Source organism: Hibiscus syriacus, unplaced genomic scaffold, assembly GCF_006381635.1.
Source record: "Hibiscus syriacus cultivar Baekdansim isolate YM2019G1 unplaced genomic scaffold, ASM638163v2 tig00110963_pilon, whole genome shotgun sequence".
NCBI lineage: Eukaryota > Viridiplantae > Streptophyta > Magnoliopsida > Malvales > Malvaceae > Hibiscus > Hibiscus syriacus.
In genome coordinates this window covers 250,581-277,660 of record NW_024062936.1, presented here as the reverse complement: position 1 = coordinate 277,660, position 27,080 = coordinate 250,581, and the positions used below count along the sequence as shown (strand labels likewise).

The window sequence follows — 27,080 nt, the reverse complement described above, 5'->3', positions numbered from 1 at the left end:
CCTCATTATCATCAACATTACATTCTTCGGCAACGGCTGTTTCATCATCAAAATTCGGGTATTGACCAATATCAATATCATTACACGCATGGTCTGTTTCTTCTTCTGAAACATCATCAAAATCCGTGTATTGACCAATATCAAAGTCCGGATATTGACCAAGACCAAATTTCGAATACTGACTAGTACTCACAATTTTTTCTGTTGGCTCATCATCGTCTAACTGGTCAATACGAAAACCGGAATTTGGTGCTGAAAGTTGATTGGGATTTGGATTAGAGAAAGGTTGTGGGTTTTGAGAAAAACTTAGTTGATTACTACCCGCTACTGACCCAACAATACTACTTCTAGGTTCAACAACATACAATGTAACATCATCTTGTGAAACACTAATGTAAGCAATGAATCGTTCAACATCTTCATTGTCGGTTAACAAATAAACTTTACCATTTCTCTGATAAGATAGCCTAAATCCACTTAGGGGCTCTAAATTCAATTTATTTGAAACACGTAGCATTAGAGTTTCATAAGTTAACTTTTGTAAAGACAATTTTAGTTGAAGATTCATGGGTAAAGGCATATATTGTAAACACCATGAACATTATCCCATGACCCTCCAAAACACAAATCTATCCAAACATGATCAACATTAGATGATTTCATGGTTGTAAATTAATTTACTAAACAGACGAGCTGCGAAACTAAAACCTGTTGCCGGATTGGGAAGGATGTCGTTGGATATAGGAACGGATGTCGCCGGAGAGAGTGATAGATGGAGATGGAATGAGTTGCGATTTAGGGATTTAGTTTATGATTTCAGTGTTATATACCCAAAATTTCAGTGTTGTGATTTACAGATTCTCGTTGCGATTTACGGATTATCGTTGCGATTTACAGATTCTCGTTGCGATTTACGGATTATCGTTGCGATTTATGGATACGCGTTGCGATTTACGAATTATCGTTGCGATTTACGGATACGCGTTGCGATTTACGGATACGCATTGCGATTTACGGATACGCATTGCGATTTACGGATACACGTTGCGGTTTACGGATACGCGTTGCGATTTACGGATACGCGTTGCGATATACGGATACGCATTGCGATTTACCCATACGCGTTGCGATTTACGGATACACGTTGCGATTTACGGATACGCGTTGCGATTTATGTGTTCGCGTTGCGATTTTCATATTCGCGTTGCGATTATGGAAAATCGCAATGCGAATTTGTACTATCGCATCGCGATTTTCAAGAATCGCGTTGCGATTTTGGAAACTGATTTGCGATTCTGGGGATCGCGTTGCGATTTTTATTTCGCGTTGCGAATTTGTTGGTCATTTTGGCAAATCCAAAAAAAGTTGGTTAAAATCGTATATTATAACTTTTTTTTGGTCACTGAGACGATTTTCTCTATTTAATAACCTATCTAAAATAATGGGCATGACTTGACCCTTTAAATGCATGTGCATCCGCCTCTGACACGTACACCTTAACAAACAAATTAAAAAATTTCAATATTAAAATTTTAAACTAAAAAATATAAATATTAACATCTTTAAAAATAAATAATAAACACAAATAAACTATTATTCTTTTTGAGCTTGGACCATTTAGGACTCCTAAATTACAAATAATAATATTTGTTATTTTGGGTAAAAAAATAGACGAAAACAAGTAATAATGAAACGCTGCGTTTAGAAGTGAGTTATTGATGTTTTAACGTGCTGAAGTGCTCATGGAGACACCGAGATTGGATCAACTTTGAGAGGAAGTGCAGTATCAAATCCAAAATAAAGAACTTCCTTGAAAAGGAAAACCAGAAAACAAAAACAAAAGGCATAAAAGGAATATTATCCCAAATTCACAACTATGATAGGTAATTCCTTTACTTTCTTTTTGCTAATAAAATTCTACTATTCTGTTGCTAACCAAGTTTGTTGAGAGTTAAAATCAAAGCTCGTATTAATGGTGCAACAAAGCTTTAAAATACAGAATCTAGAGAATCGCAATCATATATTAGCTGTTCAACCTGATAAATCACGGATCAACCGTAAAACTGAAAGGGCAGTAATAAATACTGTTACCCTGATTATATAAAAATACATGAAACATGATCTGCTTAATCTTTTAATACTAAACCTTTTTCAATCAATTGTTAGAAGAATCGTTTATGATATGCTTCCTTTGACATTGATTGTTGATCTATGTTTACAGACCATGCTCAGGAGCAAGAGATGGAAATTGAAGCCCTGGAAGCAATACTTATGGATGAATTCAAAGGTTCCTTCTTTTGTTGAACTCATGCTTTCAGCCTGCTAAAAGTTCCCATTCCCTCCAGACCTGCAATGATTGCTTCTTTTATATCAGAAATTCACTCCGCGGAGAGTGGACTAAGCATTTCAAATAGATGCTTCCAAATTACAATATCTCCTCAGGTGCATTTTATCGGAGACATAAAGTTATCTACCATTCTAGTTGTGTCATTGCTTCTTCTTGTGTGTGTGTGTAAGCTCATTTCATTCTAGCTTTTTTGGTGACCTTAAAATGCCACAACCTAACAGACGTAGAGCCATTTACTGAGTAGTAATAATGCACCTTTAAATGATTAAGAATGTTTACAAGCTTAGCTTCTGGTTCAATATCATTATTCCTTCTCCACAATTCTAATTTCCACATTGTGTTTGACAGGGTGATGACACAGATCAATCAACACCAGGTTATTCTTTTGTTACAACCCAACAAATTGTAGTGTGTGATATTATCTTCTGACGCATTTATACTCATACATGGACAAAATTTACAACATCAACATGAATAATTTTTACATTTTTTATGAACTTCTATTGCTGCCCTTAGTTCAGGGTTGTCTGTTTCCCTGTGAACATAAGTTGTTGCCCAAACTTCTGGTGCAGTTCAGCTTGCTTTGGTTTTCTCACATACAGAAAAATATCCAGATGAACCTCCACTTCTTAATGTAAAAAGGTCAGTATGTCCTTTCAGTGGAATGTACCTATAGGCTATATGAATGCTGATATTTATAAGCATATTTCTGTATGTCCCCGTTTTCCCAAGTGATCTGGGAGAAATGTTTGTTCCTTTTGTTTGAAGCTCATGTGGGCTTTGCTCCTTGGGGAGGATGGAAAGTCTTTAATCCAAAGATTGTGCCATAAAAAAGGAAGGTGATTATGAATATTATCCATTAGGTAGAATAATCCACCATCCCTTTTCCCTTTACATTTCCCATATCTGGCAAAATCTGAATGTTTCCTTGATCACAATGGCTGTTCCCTTGTTACCATATAAGATTGTTCCCGCAAACAACTGACTTTTTCTTTACTAACTGTATTTGTGTTTTTAATATTCGGTTAGAGTTACATGTTTCATTGATTGCACCAGATCTTGAACTGTGAGATCATATCTTTTTGTTATCCACGAAATTAACTCTTCAAAACTGTATTTCCCCTTCAATTTTCGAACTCAATTTCACTATTGAAAGAGAATAAGTTATTAAAAATGAATAACCAAATATACCCTAATAGTTCTCATTTTATTTTTGATTTTCATTTTCTGATTTAGTCTTTAAGTGACCTTATGTGAAAGACTGCAGTAACATGTCAATGACAGCTATGCGGCTATATCCTAGTGTTTTATTCTTGCTGACTAGCTTGCATGGTTTCTTTATTGTGGACTCTAACTGATACAATTATTCAGACTAATATACGTACTCATTTTGAATGTTATTAGGTATGCATAATGATGTTATTTAACATATTTCATGGATATCAAGGACTGTGTCAAATTTCTGCTAGTTGCTTGCTGATTAATCCATTTACCGGAATTGAATGGACTTTGTCTTGAGCATTTGGGATCTTGTCTAAAAGATGCATTCTTTACTCCTCAGGATCTTGTCCTTTTTTATGAACTTTATAAAATAACCTGCATTTTTCATTTTCTTTTCTAGTATACGTGGAATACAATCCAGTGACCTGAAAGCTTTGAAGGAAAAGCTTGAGCAGGAGGTAACCTTGAAACTTTTAATTTACTTTTTAAGCATATATAAATGTAAAACCTACTGACTGGGAACTGTTAAAGAATCACAAGTGTGCCAATTCTTAACTAATTGAACTTTCACCTTGAGATTCAAAAGTGGACATAGAATCCTTTTAATGAATTAATCCTTCTTTCTAATGGTTTGTTGCAAAGCAAAGTGTTTTATAGATGATATGCCTATTAGCATCTTTATAGTAATACACACAAGAGACACAAGATTTTATGTTAAGGGGGACGAGCTTCTAAAATTTTAGGAAGAGATGAACTTACAAAATTCTAGGGGACGAAAACAGATTTTCAATAGAAAATACATAAAAAAATCTAAAATATATGGTAATTTTAAATTTTCAGGGGCCGACTGCCCTCCCCCAGTCCATCCCTAGTAATACAACTTAATTTGTCCAAGTTGGGCTGACTCTCACTCCATTTCGTGCTTTCAGGCATCTGAAAATCTTGGAATGGCTATGATTTACACTTTGGTTACATCAGCCAAGGAATGCCTATCTGGAAGATATTGCCAAGATGCTGATGCTGACAATGCTGAAGAAGAAGAGGCAAGAAAAGATGAGGTGTGACTATTTATTTTTGTTTTCAAGAAAAATATAACTTCTACTTTTGAGCATCTTTTAGCTAATTCTAGTTGCATTTCTATATTGCTGCCCATCTGCTAGTTGCATGCAATGCTATGTCTATTGTATAGGTCATCGCGTTATGTATGCGCATATGTCTGTAGATAGTACTCTTAATTCCAATTGGTCAATTCCTGTAAGAATACCCCAGATTATCTAACAAAGCAGCAGTGTGGCCCATATTTCTATTTAGATTTGTTTGACATAGACTTAATGTATCTACTGGTAAACCCAACTAGAACAACATAAAATTGTGCTAAATATGATCACAAATCAGGATACCATTCACGTTTGAGAGCACTGGGTTTTCTCTTAATTGCAGGTATTAGTCTTTGCAAATGGATCTATATCCTCACCATACCTTTTACTTTCAGGTAATTGTTCCACATGGAGAACCTGTTACTGTTGATACATTTTCAGCATGGAGAGAAAGGTTTGAAGCAGAGTTGGCACTAGAGCGAGCCAAGTGAGTATGATAGCTGAATGTTTTCTACATATTTCTGGATTTTCGCAGACACGTTACTTTTTTTTAGGTTTTTGTCCCCAAGCCTGCAAGTTTAGTACTGTTAAACGTATTTTCAGAAAAAAAAAATAGTACTGCTAAACGTGCTAAAATTTTGTACTTGTTATTGTTACTGTCTAAAAGTTTGGCAGCATGGACTTAAATGGTACCTGTCTTCCTTGCTAGTACATGTACTTGATGTTCCCATTAAAGTTTTGTTGTCATCGAGGATAAAATGGAAATAACAGAAATGCAGTTTCTGTTCTTGTTCTACACTTTGAAACACAGTTCACATCATGAAGATCTTCCTTGAGAAAGAAGAAAAAGATCCTGGATATGTTTTTCACATGGGTAAAATATGCTTTATGTGTAATTAAGCACGAAAGCACTTGGATGGGAGGGGTTACTTATAGTCTGCTATGATATTGTCTAAAGCCGCATTACTTGACTTGGGTGTTTGGTGCATGTCTAACATGCATATTTTGCCTTTTTGCTGAGTTTCGCCCTGTATGTGGAGGATCATGCCTCATTACCTCATTCACTTTGAACCTTTAGGTGTCTGATTCTTGTAGTTAAATTACTAATAGAGTCCGCAACATAGCCTGAACTAGAAATAATCCTCAGCTAGTTTCATCTCTTCTGGCAAAGTGCATGGACAATTTTATTGGTTTGTCATGCCTTATGTGTTTTTAAAAGAAAGAAAGAAAAGCTATAAATTCAAAGGATTATATTTTACTGTCATAAATAAACTCTATATGCATCAATTTTCAGGCTAATGCCCGAGTCTGCTCTCACGGCATCCAAAGAGAAGAAGCTCACAGGCAGGCAGTGGTTTGAAAGTGGAAGAGCTAGTGCGGTAATTATATTTTCTATTTTATCCTCTTTATAACATTGTGAAAACATGATATGTATATCATTGTCGCCGTGCATTTCTCCCACAAAAAAGGCACATTATTGTTTCTTTAAATTGGCTAAAAATCTCAAATGATTAGATTGGATTTGGATGGTCCACTTCCAGTTCTTGTACCCATTGGTTGATATTTCTTTCTCTAACATATATTTCCACCGTTTTGAGAATAGAATATAATAACACTATTGTGAAACCACTATTGTTTCTGGGAATGAGCATGGGTTTCAGAACCGGACCGGTTAGCGAACCGGTTAGCGAACCGGTCATGCTATCGGTTCACTGGTTCAACCGGTTGAACCAGTCCAACCGATCGAAAGAACCGGACGACGTCATAATTATTTTAAAAATTAAATAAAAATACCAAAAATATTTAATAAAAAATAATTTTGTATATCACAAGTCATATTCAAAGTAAGTCATAACATATATGAGTTAAAAACCATAAAATCAAGTGAAACAAAATGATTCAAATTAACTACAACATAATATTTAAGGTAAACCATATTAAATAATAAATATAATTATATAACTATAATTAAAAAATAAATTTGGGGCTAAAAAATCATAGCAAAATGATATTGTTTGGTTTAATTTTTTTTAAAAAACAATCTCACATGGGTAAGAAACATAGAAGAACATCCTAAAAGTCTAAAGAGTAAAAATATGAGAACAAAACAATCTCACATGGCTAAGAAACATAGAAGAGCATCCCAACTAACTTCTATAAATAATAGAGGTAATTTGACATTCAAAATCATGGAGCCTTTTGGTGAGCATAGAGTGAACTATTCTTTCACTTCAATCAAGCTCGAATTTTAGGCTTCAATCGAGCTTCTAATTTTTTTTTGAGTTCAAGCCTTTTCGAGTTCAAGTTTCAATATTATATTTCGAGTTCGAGTTGAACTTGATAATTTTTAGTTCGTGAGTTTGAGTTGAGTTGAGCTTACTTTTAAAGTTTGAGTTGAGCTCAGCAATACTCGAGTTTGACTTGGCTCGTTTAACAAACGACGTCGTTTGGTTTAATTTTTTTTTTTAAAAAAAAAAACAAAATTGGCGGTTTTTTTCGGTTTTCAGCCGGTCCGGTTCGAACGGTTCAACGGTTCTGACCGGTTCACTAGTAGCGGTTCAACCGGTTTAGTTTGAACCGGACTAGACAACGGTTCTCGGTTGAACTGGCCGGTCCGGTCCGGTTTTCAAAACAATGGGAATGAGTCATATCTTTCCCCTAAGTGGAATCTGAGATTAAATTATGCAAAAAAGGGAAAGACTATGAGACTCAAAAAATTCATGTTAGTAAGAAAATATATAATATATATGCAAGATTAGAAGTCTATTTATTTCATACTAAGATTTAACCGGATGAATGGTGAAAAGCAATCATGACTCTTTGACTTTCTTTACCGCAGAAAGGTGCAGCTGCCATCAAAGAAGAATATGATGAGGAAGAGGAGGAAGACATTGATTTGGATGATGATGATTTCGAAGGTGAGTCCCTCCCTTGGCAGAACAGACTATTTATTACTTGATTGTGCCATGAACATTCTGTTTATTGATGCTTTCATAATCATGATATTTTTTAGTAAAACAGAAGCTAGAAGTGTAAGCACATTAGATGAAAGAAACTATCTGATCACTTTGGTTTACTGCAGACGATGAAGAAGACATGCTTGAGCACTATCTGGCTGAGAAGTCAGATTCAACCTCTCTCTCTTCAAAGAGAACTGCCTAAGAGAAAAAAAGCTTCTCCTGATTGAAAATTCAATACTTTGATGGAGCTTTTCCTGGCACTGGAGTTTTGCGCATCTCCCAGTTTATATTTACCTTGTATTTTGACCTGCTTTTTTTGTCTTTGAGGCTTGATTGTAAGTGGGAGCCTTGGTTTCATGATTAGAAACTTGCGCTCTCATTTACAGTTTACTTATAGTAGCAAGGATATGTTGCATATGTCTAAAGCTTCACCTCTAATGTAAATTTTACCCAATTTTGCTTTATATCTAAAGATCGAAATGTCTCGTTAGTTTTCATGAACTTATTAATGTTTACCAAGAGAAGTGTTAGGGAAAAGCATCCATGTACATATGTCAAAGGACACTGCTAATGTTATGTATCAGAGACTAGTATGGTTCTTAAACCCGGAGACGTCTACGGACGAACCACGACACTAGAGTAATCACATTAAACATATGTTTTCACTCGGTGCATTACGAGAGTAACAACTATGAAAGAAAAGAGTGCATGATCAATCACAACATTTTCATGAAAACCAGTTTTCATTGCAGGGACAATTTCGGCTGCAACTCTAACTTCTCAAATCCCACACTATAAAACCCAACCACATTTTCTGGTTTACATGATTTGGTTCCCACTTGCGAAATATAGCTATCTGAATGTATAATTCTTACCCTTTTTAATGCTAAAAAAATGAAAATGTTATCAGATTCATTGTCGATTTTCTTAACCTGCTCGATCTTTTGGGCAACACAATGGCCAACCATGGAAGCAGCTGGTGGAAGTTCATTATATTATGAACCAGATCCCTTCACATGCAAACGTTATTCATACTTCCCTGATGCAATGGTGTCGCCGGCTTCTCTGCCTCGGTTTCCATTCTTTCCTCTTACCAACGGATCTCCACCTGTTGCAATGCCCTCCACTCATGCTGCCGAGTCTAATGAACTTGTGTCATGCGAGTCACAGTTGTACTACATTGAAGCTTGTTTTCAAGACATTGTCAATGTGTTCTTAACTAACAAGCTGGAAATTGGACCGGCGTGTTGCAAATCAGTAACTGCGATCACCCAAGGTTGCTTGAATTGCTTAATTCCACCATTCATTATTGACTTGTTCAGTCCTTACATCGGCCAACTTTGTTGTGCTACTCCGCCGCTATCATTATTTTCTTGAAGAGTTTTTATCAGGAGGGTCAAACGTGCATTTATTTGTGTACCTTTTAAAGATTTGAATAAAGTTTGTTTCGTCCAACGCACTCATGGTGCCATACAAAGAGAGAATTAGGGTTACCAAGCAACCTCCTTTTTTCTGAAAGAGGAAAGCATTAAGATTAAAAATGGCGTTATGAGATTTCTTAAAATGGAAACAGATTGAGTTGGATAGTGTCTCAGTAATTTGATTCCTGCATATCATTAAGACGCCATTTACACCACTTGATTTAAACAATTCAATTGTCATAAAAAAAACAAGGGGAAAAGGATGAAAAGAATTGATCAAAATAATAGGAACAAATAATATATTTTACTTCCTATTGATGTTTGTTGTTGAAGCGTGTACTCGCCCTCACATACTCAATGTTAGAGTGTTAAAGACGGATACTTTAAGAAACAAAAATAAATTGGATTGATAAGATTATTTTTATAATGAATTTATGTCATATTCAATTTAGATTAATCAATTACTGTTTGATGATTAATCTAAAAAGAATAAAAGAAATCTGAAAGTACAATGGAAGTGGAACTCCCAACTCGAATTCACCAGTATCACACTCCACATGACTTTTGCAATTTAAATTCTCCCATTACTATAATTGAGATTGAGTTGATCTATTATACTATCTAAATTCACTGAAAAAACGATAGTGCTAGCAAACTGAATTGATTGGATTACAGATAAGATGATGGTAAGGCTTTAGGTATATAGGTTAGATAGCCTATATTACAAGTATTATATTCTATTACTGTGTCTAAGAAAGTTTTGAAACTATAAATAACATTGCTAATTTCTCAAGTTTCCAACTGTATAGAGTGTAGAATCTAATGAAACTATAATTCAGGTTTGAGTTTCAAATAAATCAAAACGAGAAATATACAGCAAAATTTAGTTCCCATGATTCATAAATAACAAAGTTTAGTTTATGAAATGTTCAACCAGAATTGAATGAATACGAAATTATAGTTCTCAAACACAAGTTTAAATACCATTCCTCTCCAACACTAGATATCTCAGAAATTAATCCGAATTAAGTTATAACATTTACAATTGTAAGAGAATAATGGCTTCAGAGAAGACTAGAGAGAAAAGGAACCCTAAGAATTGGACTAACATGCCTTTCATTATTGGTACATCATATTCATATTCATATTCAAATGCATATGCATATTATTGATTTTTTCTTTTTATATTACATCTTCTTTAACATTTGCATCAAATTTAAATTCATGGACTTGGGTGCTAATGGCTTTAAAATATTGATATTTGAATGTTCCTACTAGAGCAAATGAGAAAGTGCCTAGCTATGCCTTGGCGCCAACAATGACGCTTTACTTGAAGAGTAACTATCACATGAGTACTGCCGGGGGCCAAAAATCTTTTCAACCTTTGGCAAGCTTTCAACAAATTTGCACCTATTTTGGGTGCTTTATTCGCTGATTCTTGTATGGGTCGTATCGCTACCATTGGCTTGGGTTCGACTGCCAGTTTCCTGGTAATTAATTACCTCTTTCTTATGTTTTCTATAATAGTTGTTAATTATAATGTTATGCTTAACTGACCTTATGTTTCAGGGAGTTTCAAATTTATGGTTAACAACCGTTATACTTTTACCACAGGCAAGCCCTCCTCCTTGTAACCCTTGCTGCAAATCCGCCACAGCAGGCCACGTGGCTATCCTGATCTCTGCCTTGTTTTTCAAGTCTATCAGAGCCGGAGACATTAGGCCTTGTTCTATGCCATTCGGTGCCGATCAATTGACCAACAAGAATGAAAAGATCCTGGAGAGCTATTTCAGCTGCAGCATCCCTCTGTGGCTCCTTTGGTCTGACTGTTGTTGTTTATATTATACAAGTCTATGTATGGAATATCGGATATGGTACTTGTGCATTCCTGATGTTGTTGTCCACTCTGGCGTTTTACATTGCTTCACCCTTCTATATTAAGCAGAAAGCCAGCACCAGCATCTTTACGGGTTTCGCACAAGTTCTTTTGGTTTCATATAAGAAAAGAAGCCTCCCGTTTCCGACTCTAAATTCTGGTTACCATCACGAAAAGGAGTCGAGTTTACCGTTCCAAGTGACAGTTTAAAGTTTATGAACAAAGCTTGCATTATTGTAAACGCTGAAGAGGAGATAGGCTCCGATGGATTGGACTTAAACCCGTGGAATATTTGCACAGTTCAGAAACTCGAAGAGTTTAAAGCGCTTTTAAAAGTGATCCCATTATGGTCTACGGGGATCGTAATCGCAATCGCTGGAAACCAATACTCGTTCCCCATGCTCCAAGCTAGTACCATGAACCGACACCTTTTCGGCGGCTTCCATATGCTGGCAGCCTCATTAACCGTCATCGTTTACATCACTTCCGTGCTTTACTAGCGTGTGATAATCTCAATAGCATCAAAGATCAAGGGAAAACAGGAAATTATCAGTGTCAACACTAGGATGGGAGTCGGTTTATTCCTCCCTGTAATAGCCATGGGACTCTCGGCAATTGTTGAGAACATCAGATTAAGTAAAGTAATAATCGTGGGGCATGCCAAAATGACTAATGCACCGGTAAATATGTCAATGTTGCGGCTTCTCCCACAGTTTATCGTTCGGCGTTGAATACACTCGGACAGTTTGAGTTTTAAATCGGGAGTACCCGAAAACCATGTCAAGCATCGGTAACTCATCATTCTTACTGTCAATGGCGGTGGCAAATTTATTGAGCCCTGCTCTGTTTAACATTGTAAACGACGCTACTTCTAGAAACGCCAATTTTACCCCAAAAACAAAAGTAACCCTAACAGTTAAATATTATGTGTCCGACATCTTTTTTTTCCAAATATTATCGATTTAGTACATTTTTTGACAAAGAGTGTATCATTAGACGGCTTTAGCAGGATTTTATCCGAGTTGACGCCACGGTGAAAAAGCGCAGATCATAATCCACACAATTAATCCGCACCATCGTGGAGTTCTATCCAAGTTAACGTCACGGTGGTAAAGCACGAATCATGAAGCGCACCTTCGCTTTCCCAATCATCCCGCCTTAAATATCGTCCACCACCGTCCCCTCCTATAAATACTCCCTCATCCAACACTCGTACCACACAAAAAACACTCTATTTCTTCCTTCTATATATCGTTCTATCAAGTTTTAAGTAATTATAGTTATCGTTTTTAGAAGCTAATTTTTTTATTGTATTATAATCATTTAATAGTTTATTATTTTTATTATATTTTATTTTATTAAATTTTTTATTACTTTTTACAGTTATAAAATAGCAGGCTGGTTGTTGCTTTTAGATGAGAATCATATATCGAGTCATTTTACCGATATGGTAATAATTTTAAATTTTGTTATTTTATTTATTGTGAATGTTTCATTCATTTATTTTTTAGTATTAGTTTATTATTTAATTAGGTAAATGACTATATATTAGATCTATTTATTCGTAACGCTAAATTAGAGATACCGAGTCGTGTCTAGCCGTATTTAGCTGAGACTAGATTCAGTTACATGGCGAAATATGAATGGCATTGTAACCTTGAATCCAATCTTATTTTTTCACTGATTGAGAGGTGGAGACCAGAGACACACATTCCATCTTTCGTGTGATGAGAGCACTATTATGCTGGAGGATGTTTCCTTATATTTGGGGCTTCTGGTAGATGAGGATGTTATTTCTAGTGTGGCGGATGATGATTGACATTCCTTGTGCGAGGAGTATCTTAGAGGTATCTTGCCTAATTTCAACGGTGGTCGAATATCGTTATTATGGTTGGCTAGAAATTTTCGACGGTTGAGCGACGATTGTTCCCAGGAACAAGCTCAAATATTTGCTCGGACTTGCATATTGCAACTCATATGAGTGATCTTGATGCCCGATAAATATCGCAACCAAGTTCATTGTATGTGGTTGCGTCATTTCACAGATTTTTGAGTTATCGACTCATTCAGTTGGGGCTCCACGGTTTTGGCATCTTTGTATAGAGAAATGTGTCGAGCAACTGATTATCCAAAAAATGCTATCGGCTGATTTCTTATTCTTCTACAATCATGGGTGTGGTATCGCATGTCTTTTTTATGTCCGGTCGTGAAAAACCCGTTAGTTTTTCCGTTATTGTTGAGGTAATTTCAATACTAAGTTTGTATATAAATAATTTTTTTGAGTATATAATGATTTTTTTGCACTGAATTTGTGTTCATCTATAAGGAAATATCATTGTGATATACTAGACGAATTTGAAGAAATTCGTCTAGCCGTATTTAGCTAAGATTAGATTCGGTTACATAGTGAAATATGAAAGACACTGTAACTTTGAATCCAACCTTATTTTTGCACTGATTGAGAGGTGGAGACCAGAGACACACACATTTCATCTTCCGCGTGGAGAGTGCAATATTATGTTGGAGGATGTTTTCTTACATTTGGGGCTTCGGTAGATGAGGATGCTATTTCTAGTGTGACAGATATGATTGTCATTCTTTGTGCGAGTACATTAGAAATATCTCACCTAATTTCAAAGGTGGTCGAATATCGTTATCATGGTTGGCTAGAAATTTTCGACGGTTGAGCGACGACTGTTCCCAGGAATATGCTCAAATATTTGCTCGGGCTTGCATATTGCAACTCATAGGAGGGATTTTGATGCCAAATAAATCTCGCAACCAAGTTCATTATATGTGGTTGTGTCATCTCACAGATTTTTTGAGTTGTCGGCTTATTCAGTTGGGGTTCTACGGTTTTGGCATCTTTTTATAGAGAAATGTGTCGAGCAACTGATTATTGAAAACATGCTATCGGCTGATGTCTCATTCTTCTGCAATCATGGGTGTGGTATCGCATGTCCTTTTTATGTCCGGTCGTGAAAAACCCATTAGTCTTCCCGTTATTGTTGAGGTAATTTCAGTACTAAGGTTGTATATAAATAATTTTTTGAGTATATAATGATTTTTTTTACACTGAATATGTGGTCATCTATAAGGAACTATCACCGAGATATACCGGACGAATTGGAAGAAATTCGATTGCTCATTGATCAAAAAGCTAGTACATAGGTATATATTTAAAGTTTATTATTTACCTTTAATTATCGTTATATAATTAGAATATTATTTTGATAAGAATTATATATGTTTGTTTTTAGTTTCAATTGACTCCTTATTCTACTGAAAAAATGAGGCGTTGCATCCCACCTCACTTGAGTGGACTATTAGATGTATGGATGGCGGTGATCCCTCTAATATGTTATGCTAATGTCGAGTGGCATTATATTTATCGTGTGTTCCGCCAATTTGGTTTCGTACAATCTATTCCTGAAGCACCTAGGAATGTTGACAATATACATAACATCGATAGACGAGGCAAAAAAGAAGTCAACTGGTTGATGAAGCACAACAAGTGGGTAATAATATGGGAGGATTGATGTGGACGCATTCCCCGTCGGGAGCCGATTTATGTAGATCATTTTTCGGTTGCAAATGACTATTATCAGTGGTTCAACACGAACGAGAATTTGTTCCTACTTTTCGAGGAAACACAAGGCGGGAGCATTCGTCGACATCGGAAAAAACGTCCATCGTTACAACACCATCATTTCCCGACTCGTGTACAGAGAGAATGCGCTTCTGGCTTGTCCTCAGTTGCAGCACCAGAACCATCACAGCAGCCACCAGTTTATATTTCGCAGTTGTTTCAGATGCCACCACATTCATTTCAGATGCCACCACCGTAGGGTTTAATGTCACCTCTTGGTGGATATACTCTCATGCTTATAGATCCAGTGTGGTATTCATATGCTTCTTACTTGACGAGTGATGCTTCACTAGAGACATAAACACCTCCGGCTTAGTTTTCGCATTCATCGGTGATGATGTTTTCACAGTTTTCAAAGTTTTCTATGAGCGGTAGGATGGTTAGTCATACACTTCCAATGTCCTTATTCTATAGATGTGCTACATCGTCATTCGTCCCTTGTCAACAAAATCTATCTGTTATTGCTACTGTTGTTGATGATGATGATGAGAGTGAGGAGTAATAGCAACTTACGAAGAAATCCCCATCAAAATAGACAATCACTGCCCTGTGAAACATATTCAAGACGCATACATCGATAGACTTGTTTTTATTTATTTTGTTTCTTAATGTTTTTATTATTTAATTATGAACTTTTTATTTATTTTGTTTCTTAATATTTTTTATTATTTAACTGTTTGAATGGTAACATTTGTGTTTAATGTTTTTATTTAATTGTTTTTTTTATTATTTTTATTATTTAGTTTGTAATGTTTTTATTTAATTTTCACTTGAGTAGCACATTAATTAAAAGTAAATGAAAATGAAATAACATAAACTGAGGTTTCATAAACAACAATTATATCGTGGGAGCATAATGACATACCTAGTGCAGTTGAGTCAACCCATGGTATGAGCATAATGACATACCACGAACCGCAGACACTTCAACAAATGTGGCATACATTTGTGTATCAATGTTTGAATTTTGATTCTGAGCATCAACCATCATAACAACATCGTCATCATTTGATAGTTCGAACGCTATATAAGTTAACAGAAATAATACAATTGGAAATCTGTACTGAAGCGATGACAGTCTTCTAGTACTTCCAAAATGAATATTCCTTGAAAATTTAGTGATCAGCTCCTCAAGGGTGATGTTTCTCTTGAAAGATATTCCGACTGAATGATTTGATGCGAATACAACGCTGTTTCATCTTCCAAAAATTCTCCATTATAGTAAAAAATAGCTTAAATACGCCTCATTTTGAGAGTTTGAAAGATTAAGAGTTGTATATCTGCAAAAATAATAGTTGAAATACACATAATTAAATAATAGTATACGAATTAAAATATAAACTAATGCTTAAAAAATAAAAAAAAAATCACAATAATTTAAATAACATAATTTAATATTGTTACTGTATCAGAAAAATGTTTTGAGATATGATCCCGCCTTCCATTTTACAATCGTAAAAAATAATACAAAATAATTAGTACAATAAAATTTGGTCAAATAATTAAATAAAAATAAAAAAATAAATTTATCTTCTAAAAACTATAACAAAATCTGCTTGGCTTGATAGAAGAAAAAATGTGAAAGTAATTTTGGTGTGGTTTGATGTTTGCATTCGGAGGTATTTATAGGGGAGAGAGATAGGTGAATAACCAAGAGAGTTAAAGCTCAGGTAATAATGAAGTGCACAATAATTTAAAGTGAATAATGGAATGCGCGTCTCATGATCCACACCTTCCCTGGACGTGTTAAATCTCCCAACGAATGCGCGCTTGATGATCTAAGTCTTTGTTACATGGCGTCAGCTCGAACAGAATCCCGTGAAGGCGCGTTTCATGATCCGTGTTTTTCTACCGTGGCGCCGTCTCGGAAAAAACTCTGCGAAGACGCGTTTCGTGATCCGCATTTTGTCAGAAAAGATACTAGATCGGTAATATTTAGAGAAAGATTGTCTGACATGTAATATTTCGTTGTGAGGGTGTTATTTGGGTTAAATTGCCTCGAGAAACGGGAAACCCAGCTGGGTTCGACTATTATTTTTTGATTCTTGCAGGGTTGAGTCTTGTCAATGTGTTATATTACATCGTTTGTATAAGGTCCTATGGATCTACCACAGAGGTTGCCGATGAAGGCTATATTTCAGAGGAGGGATGAACGTGAAAGAAACTAACTAGAATCGGAGATGAAGGATCTAGGAAATTAAAGAGTTTTCTTGCATCTCAATCCATCTTCAATAATGTTATTGTAATTGTTTTCTTTTCCGGAATGATTACAAAATTTTGTGGTGAAAATGTTGCGGGTTGAGTCAGTGAACTGAATTCACTTGGTTCAACGCTTCATTTTCTTGTATATGAGTAGCGAGAAACGATGGAAGAACAAAATTAAAGGACTTGTTGAGTAAAAATCATTTAAAACGTTATACACACCCAATTTAAACATTGTAAATTTACTTTTGAATTTTAAAAACAAAAGTTAACCACTGCACTTTCAAAAGTCGAGCAATGGTTAAGAATCCTTCTCTTTTCTTTTTCAATAATTTGTATACATAACGAAAGAAATTGTTGGTAGCAAGCAAAAGATTAAACAAAGCTGTCAAAAAAATCTAGAACAAAATTGGTGGCCGAAAGCCAAAATTATACACACCCAACCTATTTGTACATCACACCTTCAATCCTTCAAGGACCATGGGCCCCATTCCAATCACCTTGAACGACCAACTATAACCATTTACAAGAAGAGCTCCATTCTTCAAGAGGCAAAGCAACACATCACTGTTTGTTTGAATGTCTACCTGAAAGGCGATGGAGAAAGGTCTAAGCCGATTGCAGCTCAGGTATGAAAATAGAGGATACAATCTGTTACATGACAGGTTTCGAATAATCCAATATCAATCCGTTGACTGTGACTCGGCATACTCTGTGAGCCTCTGCTTAAGGTTCTGGAATTAGGAAGAAACACTCGAGTTAACAATCACAACGGAAAGAGAAGAAAAGAGATAAAATGACAGCACTTGCAATGACCTTCAGTTCTTGATGAAGCACAACAAATATTTTCTTCAGTCTCTTATATCTCTGCCAATCAAAACAGCACTTGATCAGAACATAAACCCTACTGAAAATATTTCATTTTTTAAAGTAAAATATGGGACACCAGGGACATTTCGGAACAGATACAGATCTTCAACATCCTTTCATTTTCTAAATAAACGAAAGCACTGTGATTCTTACAAGCCACAAAGCACCAGACACTGTAATGAGACCCACCACAATAGTTTATTATTACCCAATTATCATCATGTGCAATCTTCTAAACAGATCACATAATGAAGTAATTTTGCAGCTAGCAAATGATCTTATCCCTCAGTCTGTTCTTTTCAACTCTAAACACCTCCTTAAATAAGAAAACTGTTTCCTGCTATTTATCATCTTCTTACTAATTAAATGGCAAAAGGAGATTACACTCATATTGCAAGATCTTGATTTTACATCCGCATCGATAAGTAACTTGATAATAATATGAAGTTCAATATATCAGGCAGTAGTGAAACAAAATCTTTCAAGAGGATTCCACGTCTTAAAACATACCATCATCAAAACAAAAAAGATAAGAAAATAGAGAGAAAATATCTACCATTCCACATTGGTGGTAAGACTCCATCAATTGGTCCAAGGTCTTGTAATATTTCTCCTTGTCCCTACCTTTTGAATATTCAAGGTCCTTACCCAGCTTTTCAAATTCATTCCTATATCAAGAGGTTAGTTTGTCGAACAAGTCAACACAGTACAAAGTCCACAAAACATCATAAATGAACGAAAAAACTGTGAAGTTTGAACAATACCTGTAGGTTTGTAGGACCCTGTCCAAGTCCTTGTAAGATTCATATTTTTCACGAAATTCATTCACATACTCTTCATACCTAGCATCAGAATAAATAAAAATAGTTTGAATTAGATGGCTCAGTCCTGTAACATTCAACACAATTACACAACCACCACATTCTAAATTTAACAGATACATCTACACAACCAAAACTACTTACTCAGATGAATCCTTAATCGGTCCTCTGTGCTGTTGCTCATCTTTTTCATACTTAAAATAAAGCAAATAATCTTCATCTGAAGAACCTCTTTTCTTTCGACCATTTACATTACCCTCTTTCAGAACCACATCCTTGCGCATATCAGTCGTATCCAGCATTTTCTTTGTTGCTGGTATTTTACTTTCATTCATGAACTGGGACGCTGGTCCTCGTTTAGATTCCTTCTGTTGCAGGGCACTAGCTGGTGCTTTCTTATGGCTTTCACTGTAATCCTCCAGGCCAACTCCCAGTTTTGCACCAGTGTCTATTTTCTTGGTTTTACCATCATCAGCCAATCTGTTAAACTGGGACCCAACTTCTGGACAGTCAAATCTTGAGAGCTGCTGCTGCTGCTGAGACTGAACAACCCTATGATGCGATCTAGATAAATCTTCAACAAGGTGTTCTGGTGTTCTTTTAAGCCCACTTCGAGTAGGTGAAGATGATTTTCCTGAATCCCAATTTGCCTTCCCAAAAGGTTTTCCCTTGCTTAGATCAGGATTAGAGTTATCTGAGGTGCTTGGTCTACCGCCTGACTGTTTAACAGAAGCTTTACTTTCAAATTGCTTCTTTGTAGGAGTTTCCTCAATCAACGGCTCACGAATCTCACCTAACTCCAAGTGCGAAAGCTCTCGTTGGAGAACGTTGCTTTTGCCATTAGCTAGATAACTATCTTCACTCACCCTGCTGTTATCCTTCGGAGAAGAATTAATATAGGAGCCAGAAATTTGTACAGAGTCCTTGGACTTTCCAACAGTTTCACCATGTTTTCTGTGCTGGAAATCAGAAGGCACAGCATCTTTACCTCGAGCACCACCTTTAGGATTTGTCAGTGAACTTTTTTCATTCATTAAACCATCCTCATTTTGGGTGTCCCTATAAGGGTTATCTTTTTTAATCACATAACCTCCATGCACATTTTTCCTAGTGAACTTATTATCAGGTCCTGAACTCTCAGCATGTTTCAAAGGCCTTTCAGCTGTACTAACAGCTTTAGTCCGAACACCTGGATCAGACAACTTACGACCTGATTGATGAAAATCTGTACTAGATTTCCTGGGAAACGCCTGATTGTATCCCTTTTGAGAGTCGGCATATTCCTTGTCACCTTTATTTTCTCTTTGGTAAGGCTCCTCTATGGGTCAACTACTACCAAAGAACTCTGCATCTCTACTCCCAGAAACAGGTGGCTGAGACATGCTTTCAGACTTCAATCTTTTAGAACACTCTGACTTCTCATAAATGTGCTTCGAATCAGATCCCCTTTTAGATTTACCTTTTCTCTTCACCGAGTAATCAGATTGTTCATTCCCAATGCTATCTAACCATGTTTTCTGTATCATCAAACAAATTCCCTATGACGTTTTGATGCTCCTGGAATTCATCATGATCAGATGACGAGGGTTTTATTCCTTCCTCATGTTTCTCACATTCTTTGTTTGTGCTGGCAGCCATTCCAATTTCCTGTTCATCTTCAGGCAAGTCTTGTTCAATGTCAACAGCATCCGATCCATTGCCTTCAATATCAATTGCATCAGATCCATCATCATCTTGATTTTCATCCATTCCGTTCAGCAGAGAACTGTCATGTCCAGCCTGCCATGGTACAGGTGAAGTCAGAAGTCCTGGTTCAGATGTCGGTATACCCTGTTTTGTCTCTTTCTCATCATCACTCGTCATTATATCTACATCCTCATCAGACCCTTCCTTGCTGTTGGAAGAAGCATCACTTTCACTATCACTGCTACTACTGCTCCCACTTGCTGCCGGGCTTGCACTCCTGCTTTTACTCCTGCTGTGGCTCCCACCGTCACTGCTGTCACTGTCACTATCACTGCCACTGTCAGTAGCACTATTCACTGGCCCCTCACTATTGTCAGAAACTTTTCTCTCACCAACCAAATCAGGTGAATGTTGTTGCATGTCAATTTGTTCCAATGCATTCGATTCTTCTGTAAGTTTTGGGTATAAATCGGTATGTTCCTCTGTTTCATCGTGACTAACTTTCTCCACTGATAATGATGCTGGAACCGATGTCTGATCTTGGTTTTCTTCAGGAGCTGTAGCCTCATTAGGATTATCTTCAAGCGAACTGCAAAATATAGACAAACAAGATGAAGGCTGCGTATAGTGCAATACATAATATGTAGATAAGCTTTTATATAAGAGACTAAAAACAAAGAATGACCAGGGTTTTTGATACTTAGAAGTAACACTAAGCAATTTTTAGTGTACTCATCTTTACTTATAACTATGCAAGATGATCATTAAACAGAAACTAAAAAGAACATTTAGTTCCAAAATTATCAAGCAAAAGATTTATGGAATGATATTCCAAAAAATGTTTATGGCATGATGAGATCCTACTAGATTACATCTATCTATATATAGAGTAATTTTCGTATTGAAATCTTGTGCCGAGTCATATGATGAGAACATCAAATCATGAAATATAGAGATGAAAAAAATGACAAGAATTCAATTCAATTACAACTGTTCAAATCAACCCTGCTGGATAAAAAATCCAGCTATATGTACACCTATGTTTCAGTCTTTGGTGAAAGATATTGCTTCCCTAGTGGATAGTAGAGATATTATTATTAGGCATATTTTGAGAGCTGCTAATTGTGAATCAGATAAATTAGCTAAAGAAGGAATAGGTTGATTTATAGGTTGTGTGTTTAGGTTGTTCTATTTCTGAGTTGGTTGTATTAGTGTAGTTAGTTTTGTTTTTAAGTGTTATGTTGTACAGAAGTTTGTAAGGATCTGGCTTTGTTTTATTCTTATATTAATAAAGTCTTAGGCACTCTTTTCCTCCTTACAATGTCTTTCAAGTTACTGTTGTAACATGGAGGTTATGAAGGGGGATTTTAATGAGGCATTCTCTATTTCTATAAAAAAAATCAACCCCGTTGGAAATGAAAAAGACAGGTACCTTCCACTTTTAGATAATGCTTTCTTCAAGCTTTCCAACCCCACTCCTGGTTTCAAGAAATATCTTCCTGGAACGTGGAAAGTTGCAAACTAATGAACAAAATTAAAGGAAGACTTAAGCTTACATGTCATGCTTAAAAAATACTTTGCATCAAGAATCCATCGCTTACTTTTTTTAAAATGGGTTCAATCTTTAGTGCAGAGTTTGGAATTGTATCACCAACAGCTTTCTCCAAGGCCTGTCACCATTTCAGAAGTGAGAGAGGCTAAGATATTAAATGACCCAAAAAATAAAGTAACAGCCAACCACATGCCATAATAGCAAAAGAAGGGCAGTTAATTTAAAACATTCAGTCAACCCTAGCCCTTGCCTTTAAGCTCATCCCCTTGGGGTTTTCCTTCAGTAGACTGATCAGAAGACTCTGCAATTCTGTTGGCTTAGGTCCTCCACTGAGCTCTTGCATTTCACATACTACATTAGTAGCCCTGGTTAGTATTTCTTTCTCAGAGCTGGAAGAAATATTTTCTTTGCTTTTAACGTGGGGAAGAATAACATTCTCACTGCTTGCACGAATCTTGGTGGCACTTGCAATTCCAATTGGAGATGATGCAGCACCAGAGCGCTCAGGTGGAGATGGTAAAGGTGAAGATGAGTGTCTTCCCTTTGCAGTAGCAGCCGAAATTAAACCAGGTTTGTAGCCAGACTTTGGAGGGCCTCCAACTGCAGCTGGTGCATACATACATTGTCATAACGCTTGTCAACAAACGTAAGCAGAAGAGAAAGAATGCCAAACTGCAACTAATCAAAGTATAATCTCAATACCTCACACAGATTATTAATTTTGGAGAGACCATGCAAAAGAAACAAAATATAGAAAAAGGTAATTTTCATATTTAATTATTTAAATGAAATCCAAATTATTTACCTTGAGGTGAGTCAACTCTACCCTTCTTAGAAGCAATCTCCTTTTTAAAATTAGACTTCCATGGACTAGCTGCAAACACGAGACAAAAGACAGAACATTCATGCTTTAAAAATTGACATCTTTTAATCTTAAATGTTCTCTGCCAACAATTACTTTCAGTGAAAACATTTTCGATGGGAATTTTGATCTATTATCTATTAGTAGGTATTGTGCAAGCAAGTCCTGTTCCCCTAAAGTGAGTGAGGCCCAAGGGATAAAAATACACGTAAGAATAATCCTCTTTACTAAGGGATTTCATGATTGAAGAAGCAACTTTAAGATATCATCTCGATAAAATGGGCATCATATGAGTAGGAACACAAAAAGAAAAAGCTAAATCTATATTTTGGTACCTGAATTTGGTAATTGAACTTTTTTTTTTTGCTCCAATTAGGTACTTGAATTTGGATTCTGTTATACAGATTACCTAAAATATAGCACCATTAAAATTTTTAAGGGTTAAGGTTCAAATTGGTACCTAAACTTGGCTTCTTGGATCAAATTAGATAAAATACCATAAGTACCTATTTAAACCACAAAACCAAGGTCATGTACCAAATTGAACCTTAATCCTTAAAATTTTTAATGGAGTCACAATTTGGGATAACTTGTATAACACAATCCAAGTTCAAATACCTAATTGGACCAAATCAGGTGCCAAATTGAACTTTGAAGCCAAGTTCAAGTACCAAAATGTATATTTACCCAAAAGAAAATCATGTGAATATACATTCTAAGATATGAAAGGGAAGAGATTTGAAATAGCAAGTCCAGGCATACCTTTGTTGTGATGCTTATTACATTGAATCTAATTGCTGTCAGAAAAGACAAAAATAGACAGTGTATGGAGGAAGAGAGGGGGATGGGGTGCAAACACAATATCACAAAGAAAAACTTACCCTCAACAGCAACTAATTGCTTGATTTGATTCTTCATAGATGGATTTCCATGGTCTAATATAATGGCTCTATATCAACACCAAAAAGGAAAAGATGAAAACAATAAAATTAGCCCTATTAGAAAAGTGATTAACAACATAAAAGTGTAGCATCAAATCTTTACAACAAAATCAATAAAAAGAACCACATAAAGATAAATTGAAAGGCCATCATTTCTTCTTCACTTCATGAAACATAATCGAGAAGAATCCAAATTTCTAGTACAAACTAGGAAGTCGCAAAATTCAATATAACAAAGAATTTCTTATTAGAAGGGTTTCTAATGTTGTTTGACTTTTCTCTGTAATAAGGAGCGTTATGCACATCTTTCTGACTGTTCTTTTTCAGCTAGTGTCCATTCTGAATCTTAAAGAAGTACCTAAAACATCAGAAATATAGTAAAAGAAATAAAGGTGAAACTTTAGCAATTCTGATTTCAAAGTAAGCAACGTGAGAAGATTATATATGCAACTATCATGAAAATAACCGGGTATGACAGAACAATAGTTTACAAGGTGATTTCAAAGATCCGATGGCTGTTTGTACCAAACTTAATGATATTGATTTGAAACTGATATTTGGATAAAGGCTTATTATTTGTATAACTGAAACATGGAAGGCAAGCTTCAACATGAGAAACATCGAATGCAATTGAAGGTCTCAAAGATTAAGAAGATAGAGGAGTTCTGAAGAATTCTCAAGATAATGTGGTGCTTGCTTCTCCAGGAATTGGCTTGACTACATCACTCCACTGCATTCATTATAAAACATAAAAGAAGGGCCTCGTAGTTTAAATTTATGCAAACCAATACTGTTGCTTCAGTAGATTATTAAATTTCAGCCAAACTTCATTAATAAAAATGGGATGCAGAGAAATTAATGTGCAGAATCATCTACTAATATCATGCCAAGAGGTGTCATTTTACATATTGGGTAATATCAACATCATGCTATACGCTAAGAGAACATCTACTTTCATAATCAATCATGCTGAAATATGTATCTGGATTTGAATCATCTTAAGTGTACATAAACAACTAGGTAAATTAGAGAAAGGGGAAACAAATATGCTTGCTTAGGCAGACAATGAATATGAGAAAACCACCCGAATAACATACTTGCGTGATTTATGCATGCGTTCAGCTTCCTCTGACCGCATCTTAACTTGATTCGTGGTTGATTCATCCAAGACACGTTGAACATTCAATTTGCGCCATGCACCCCCAAATTCAACAAGCAAATCATTTTCATCTTCTCCCATTTGACGTTTTTCATATATATCACACAGAGCACCAAGTTCTCGTGACCACGTAAACTTAAACTCCTTACCGCCAACATCAATAACCTACCATCAATTAAACACATGTATTTATTAATTAACAGGCCATACAAAAATATAGTTTAACCAAAAAAGAACTGAACACCGAAAAGGAACTTGCAACTTCCGTCTCCAAAAATCTCAACAAATAATGGGAACAATCATTAGTTCAGAATAAGAATAGAACATCAAATCAAGATTTTAGTGTAGCAACATTTCAGGAAAAAAAGTACAAAACTTTCAGGCCCTAAACCGATTTTCTGTAGTTCAAGTCATTAACTATCATACCAAGGATAGAAAATCAAATCAAGATTCTTAGCATAACATCTAAAAGAAAATTAACAAAACTCTGAGGCTTTAACCAATTTTCTCTAGTCCAACTAATTAACCATCTATCATCCCATAAAGGTCATTAATCAATCATGAGAATTTTCTGCATAATTTTAAAACTACCCAAAACAAGTAGAAACCACTGATGCAGTCCATAAAAATAGAGTGGCAAAGGTACCGCAGAAAACATAATGCTTTAAAATCAAATTTAATCCATGCTACACTAAATCCTTATGCTAATGATATGCAGGATTTATTTACAATAAAACTGACCATGTAAATAATACAACCTTCTGTTTATACACAAGAAACACCAACATTGGCAGATAGAGATAGTCCCATCATTTTAAACAAGTTGGCCGGGTTAGATTGCTCTTTTTTGCAAATGCATATTTTTAGAGGTTTCTGCATTGAACTTCCATGTTCTATAAATGCTCCTACCTAAAGTGAACCCTATTACATCTTGTGCAAAAATACTTGAAAATCAATATCGTATTCCAAGTAAGAACCAACAATTTAATAAATGCAAGCTAAAAAGCCATATACTAAAAATTAACCAACAATAAAAGTATATTAAGATTGAATATATACACATTTGAGGAAAAAATATCATGGCACACTTGACTCAAGACATTGTAGGGATTACGCAAACCAAATAGATCCAACTCCCCATTAGCCTACTAGAAGTCCAGAATCAAGAAAAAATTACTACATACTCAGCGATAAAAGAACAAGCAAACTCAGCATAATCATACAATCTACCTAAAAATCTTCCAACAAACCAAAAAAATGTATCTATATAAAATAACAGAATGTGACTTACAATCACCATAACAGAACTCGCAACTTAACCCACAAAGTCACCCAATTTGAAGCCAAAATAGTTTGAAAACCCTATCAAGCAACAAACATTTCCATAATCAGTAGGAAACCAATTAAAAGTACGACCACACAAAGTTGACATAGTTACACCCAAAGCAAAATTCAGAGGACCAAAAGATAGCTAGTAAAAGATAACCCTAAAATGAAAAAAAATCATAAACTGAAATTCCAAAATATTAAAACAAACATTGTAAACATTTCAAAAATAGGAAAATTTAGGATAAACTAAGTCAAATTTTGATTTTTATCCCCTAAATCATAGGAAATTAAAAGTACAGACTAAGAAAATAAAAATTAGGCTTAACCCAAATGAACTCAAATCAAGCAGCATAAGTATCCCACTAGTTTCATCTCTAAAAAAATTCAAACTCCGAGGAAAAAACACAATTCAAAATAAAGAGCAATAATTTTTTTAAAAGAAAATTAGCAAGCACAACTTAATTCTTGTTTAAAAACTCACATTCCCAGTAAGGTGAGTCGGAATTGAATCAAACTTAATCCTGGCTGTCTCTCCTTGAGCCTCGAGCCGCCTGATCTCCTCCACCAAATCTGGCGCCAACCTTATAATCATCGCAAAAGCCAGCGGATTGTTCCCAGAAACAAGCGAAAAACTCTCTTCGACAGACGGTGCAGGTCCTGAAGCGCCCCCAGTACCGGGGCGGTTACGAGGGGTGGAGCCAAGGGGAAGCCTGCCTGATTGGGTGGCAGAAGAAGGTCGGTGTGGCGGCGGAGGAAATGAAGAGAGGTTCCGAGGGACTCCGCTCCCACGTCCGCCTCCCCCACCGCGGCTGAGCTTGGAGGAACCTCCGTACATTATTTTTGCGAGAGGGTTTTACTAGATTTGTTCCCATCAAGTTCTTGTGACATGAAAATTTTGTGTGCATACGTAAATTTTCACGTATGATTATACGAATATAAATAGAAAGAATGGCGGCGCGTGGCCGTTTCTAGCGGCGGAAGGGAAAGAACGATGAAGAGGAATACGGTAGCCGAAAAGTGTGCTGCGACTGCGAGAGACGACCTTAGGTATTCTATTTTTGTTCCAATTTTGTGCGCGTCCTTTTGT

General features: G+C 35.8%; 2 protein-coding genes and 1 pseudogene across 2 annotated transcripts; 2 read left to right on the top strand and 1 right to left on the bottom strand.

Annotated features, from left to right (window-relative positions):
* The first annotated feature begins 1,780 nt into the window (after positions 1-1,780).
* LOC120148578 (RWD domain-containing protein 1-like) lies at positions 1,781-7,894 on the top strand. The gene is made up of 11 exons (XM_039161656.1): positions 1,781-1,883; positions 2,222-2,287; positions 2,375-2,442; positions 2,696-2,723; positions 2,920-2,989; positions 3,969-4,026; positions 4,498-4,626; positions 5,061-5,152; positions 5,960-6,044; positions 7,505-7,583; positions 7,748-7,894. Exons 1-11 carry the CDS (start codon positions 1,877-1,879, stop codon positions 7,825-7,827), a joined length of 762 nt encoding a protein of 253 aa, XP_039017587.1. The 5' UTR covers positions 1,781-1,876; the 3' UTR covers positions 7,828-7,894.
* A 697-nt stretch (positions 7,895-8,591) lies between these two features.
* On the top strand, positions 8,592-16,723 carry LOC120148548 (annotated as a pseudogene).
* A 365-nt stretch (positions 16,724-17,088) lies between these two features.
* LOC120148547 (serine-rich adhesin for platelets-like) lies at positions 17,089-27,080 on the bottom strand. The gene is made up of 13 exons (XM_039161639.1): positions 26,475-27,080; positions 24,603-24,829; positions 23,446-23,513; positions 22,508-22,576; positions 21,953-22,308; positions 21,752-21,820; positions 21,583-21,671; positions 19,974-20,739; positions 18,609-19,777; positions 18,408-18,485; positions 18,200-18,311; positions 17,590-17,640; positions 17,089-17,507 (listed from the first exon to the last, which is right to left on the bottom strand). Exons 1-13 carry the CDS (start codon positions 26,826-26,828, stop codon positions 17,457-17,459), a joined length of 3,459 nt encoding a protein of 1,152 aa, XP_039017570.1. The 5' UTR covers positions 26,829-27,080; the 3' UTR covers positions 17,089-17,456.

What these genes read in the sequence shown, in the direction of transcription:
- LOC120148547 (XM_039161639.1), bottom strand. Translation starts at nt 26,828, where the DNA reads ATGTACGGAGGTTCCTCCAAGCTCAGCCGCGGTGGGGGAGGCGGACGT. An exon ending in GCAATTAGTTGCTGTTGAGG is followed by an intron (nt 22,577 to 23,445) that starts GTAAGTTTTTCT and finishes TCGTGTTTGCAG; the next exon opens with CTAGTCCATGGAAGTCTAAT. An exon ending in TAGAGTTGACTCACCTCAAG is followed by an intron (nt 22,309 to 22,507) that starts GTAAATAATTTG and finishes TGTATGCACCAG; the next exon opens with CTGCAGTTGGAGGCCCTCCA.
- LOC120148578 (XM_039161656.1), top strand. An exon ending in CACAGATCAATCAACACCAG is followed by an intron (nt 2,724 to 2,919) that starts GTTATTCTTTTG and finishes CTTCTGGTGCAG; the next exon opens with TTCAGCTTGCTTTGGTTTTC. An exon ending in AAGAGGCAAGAAAAGATGAG is followed by an intron (nt 4,627 to 5,060) that starts GTGTGACTATTT and finishes TTTTACTTTCAG; the next exon opens with GTAATTGTTCCACATGGAGA.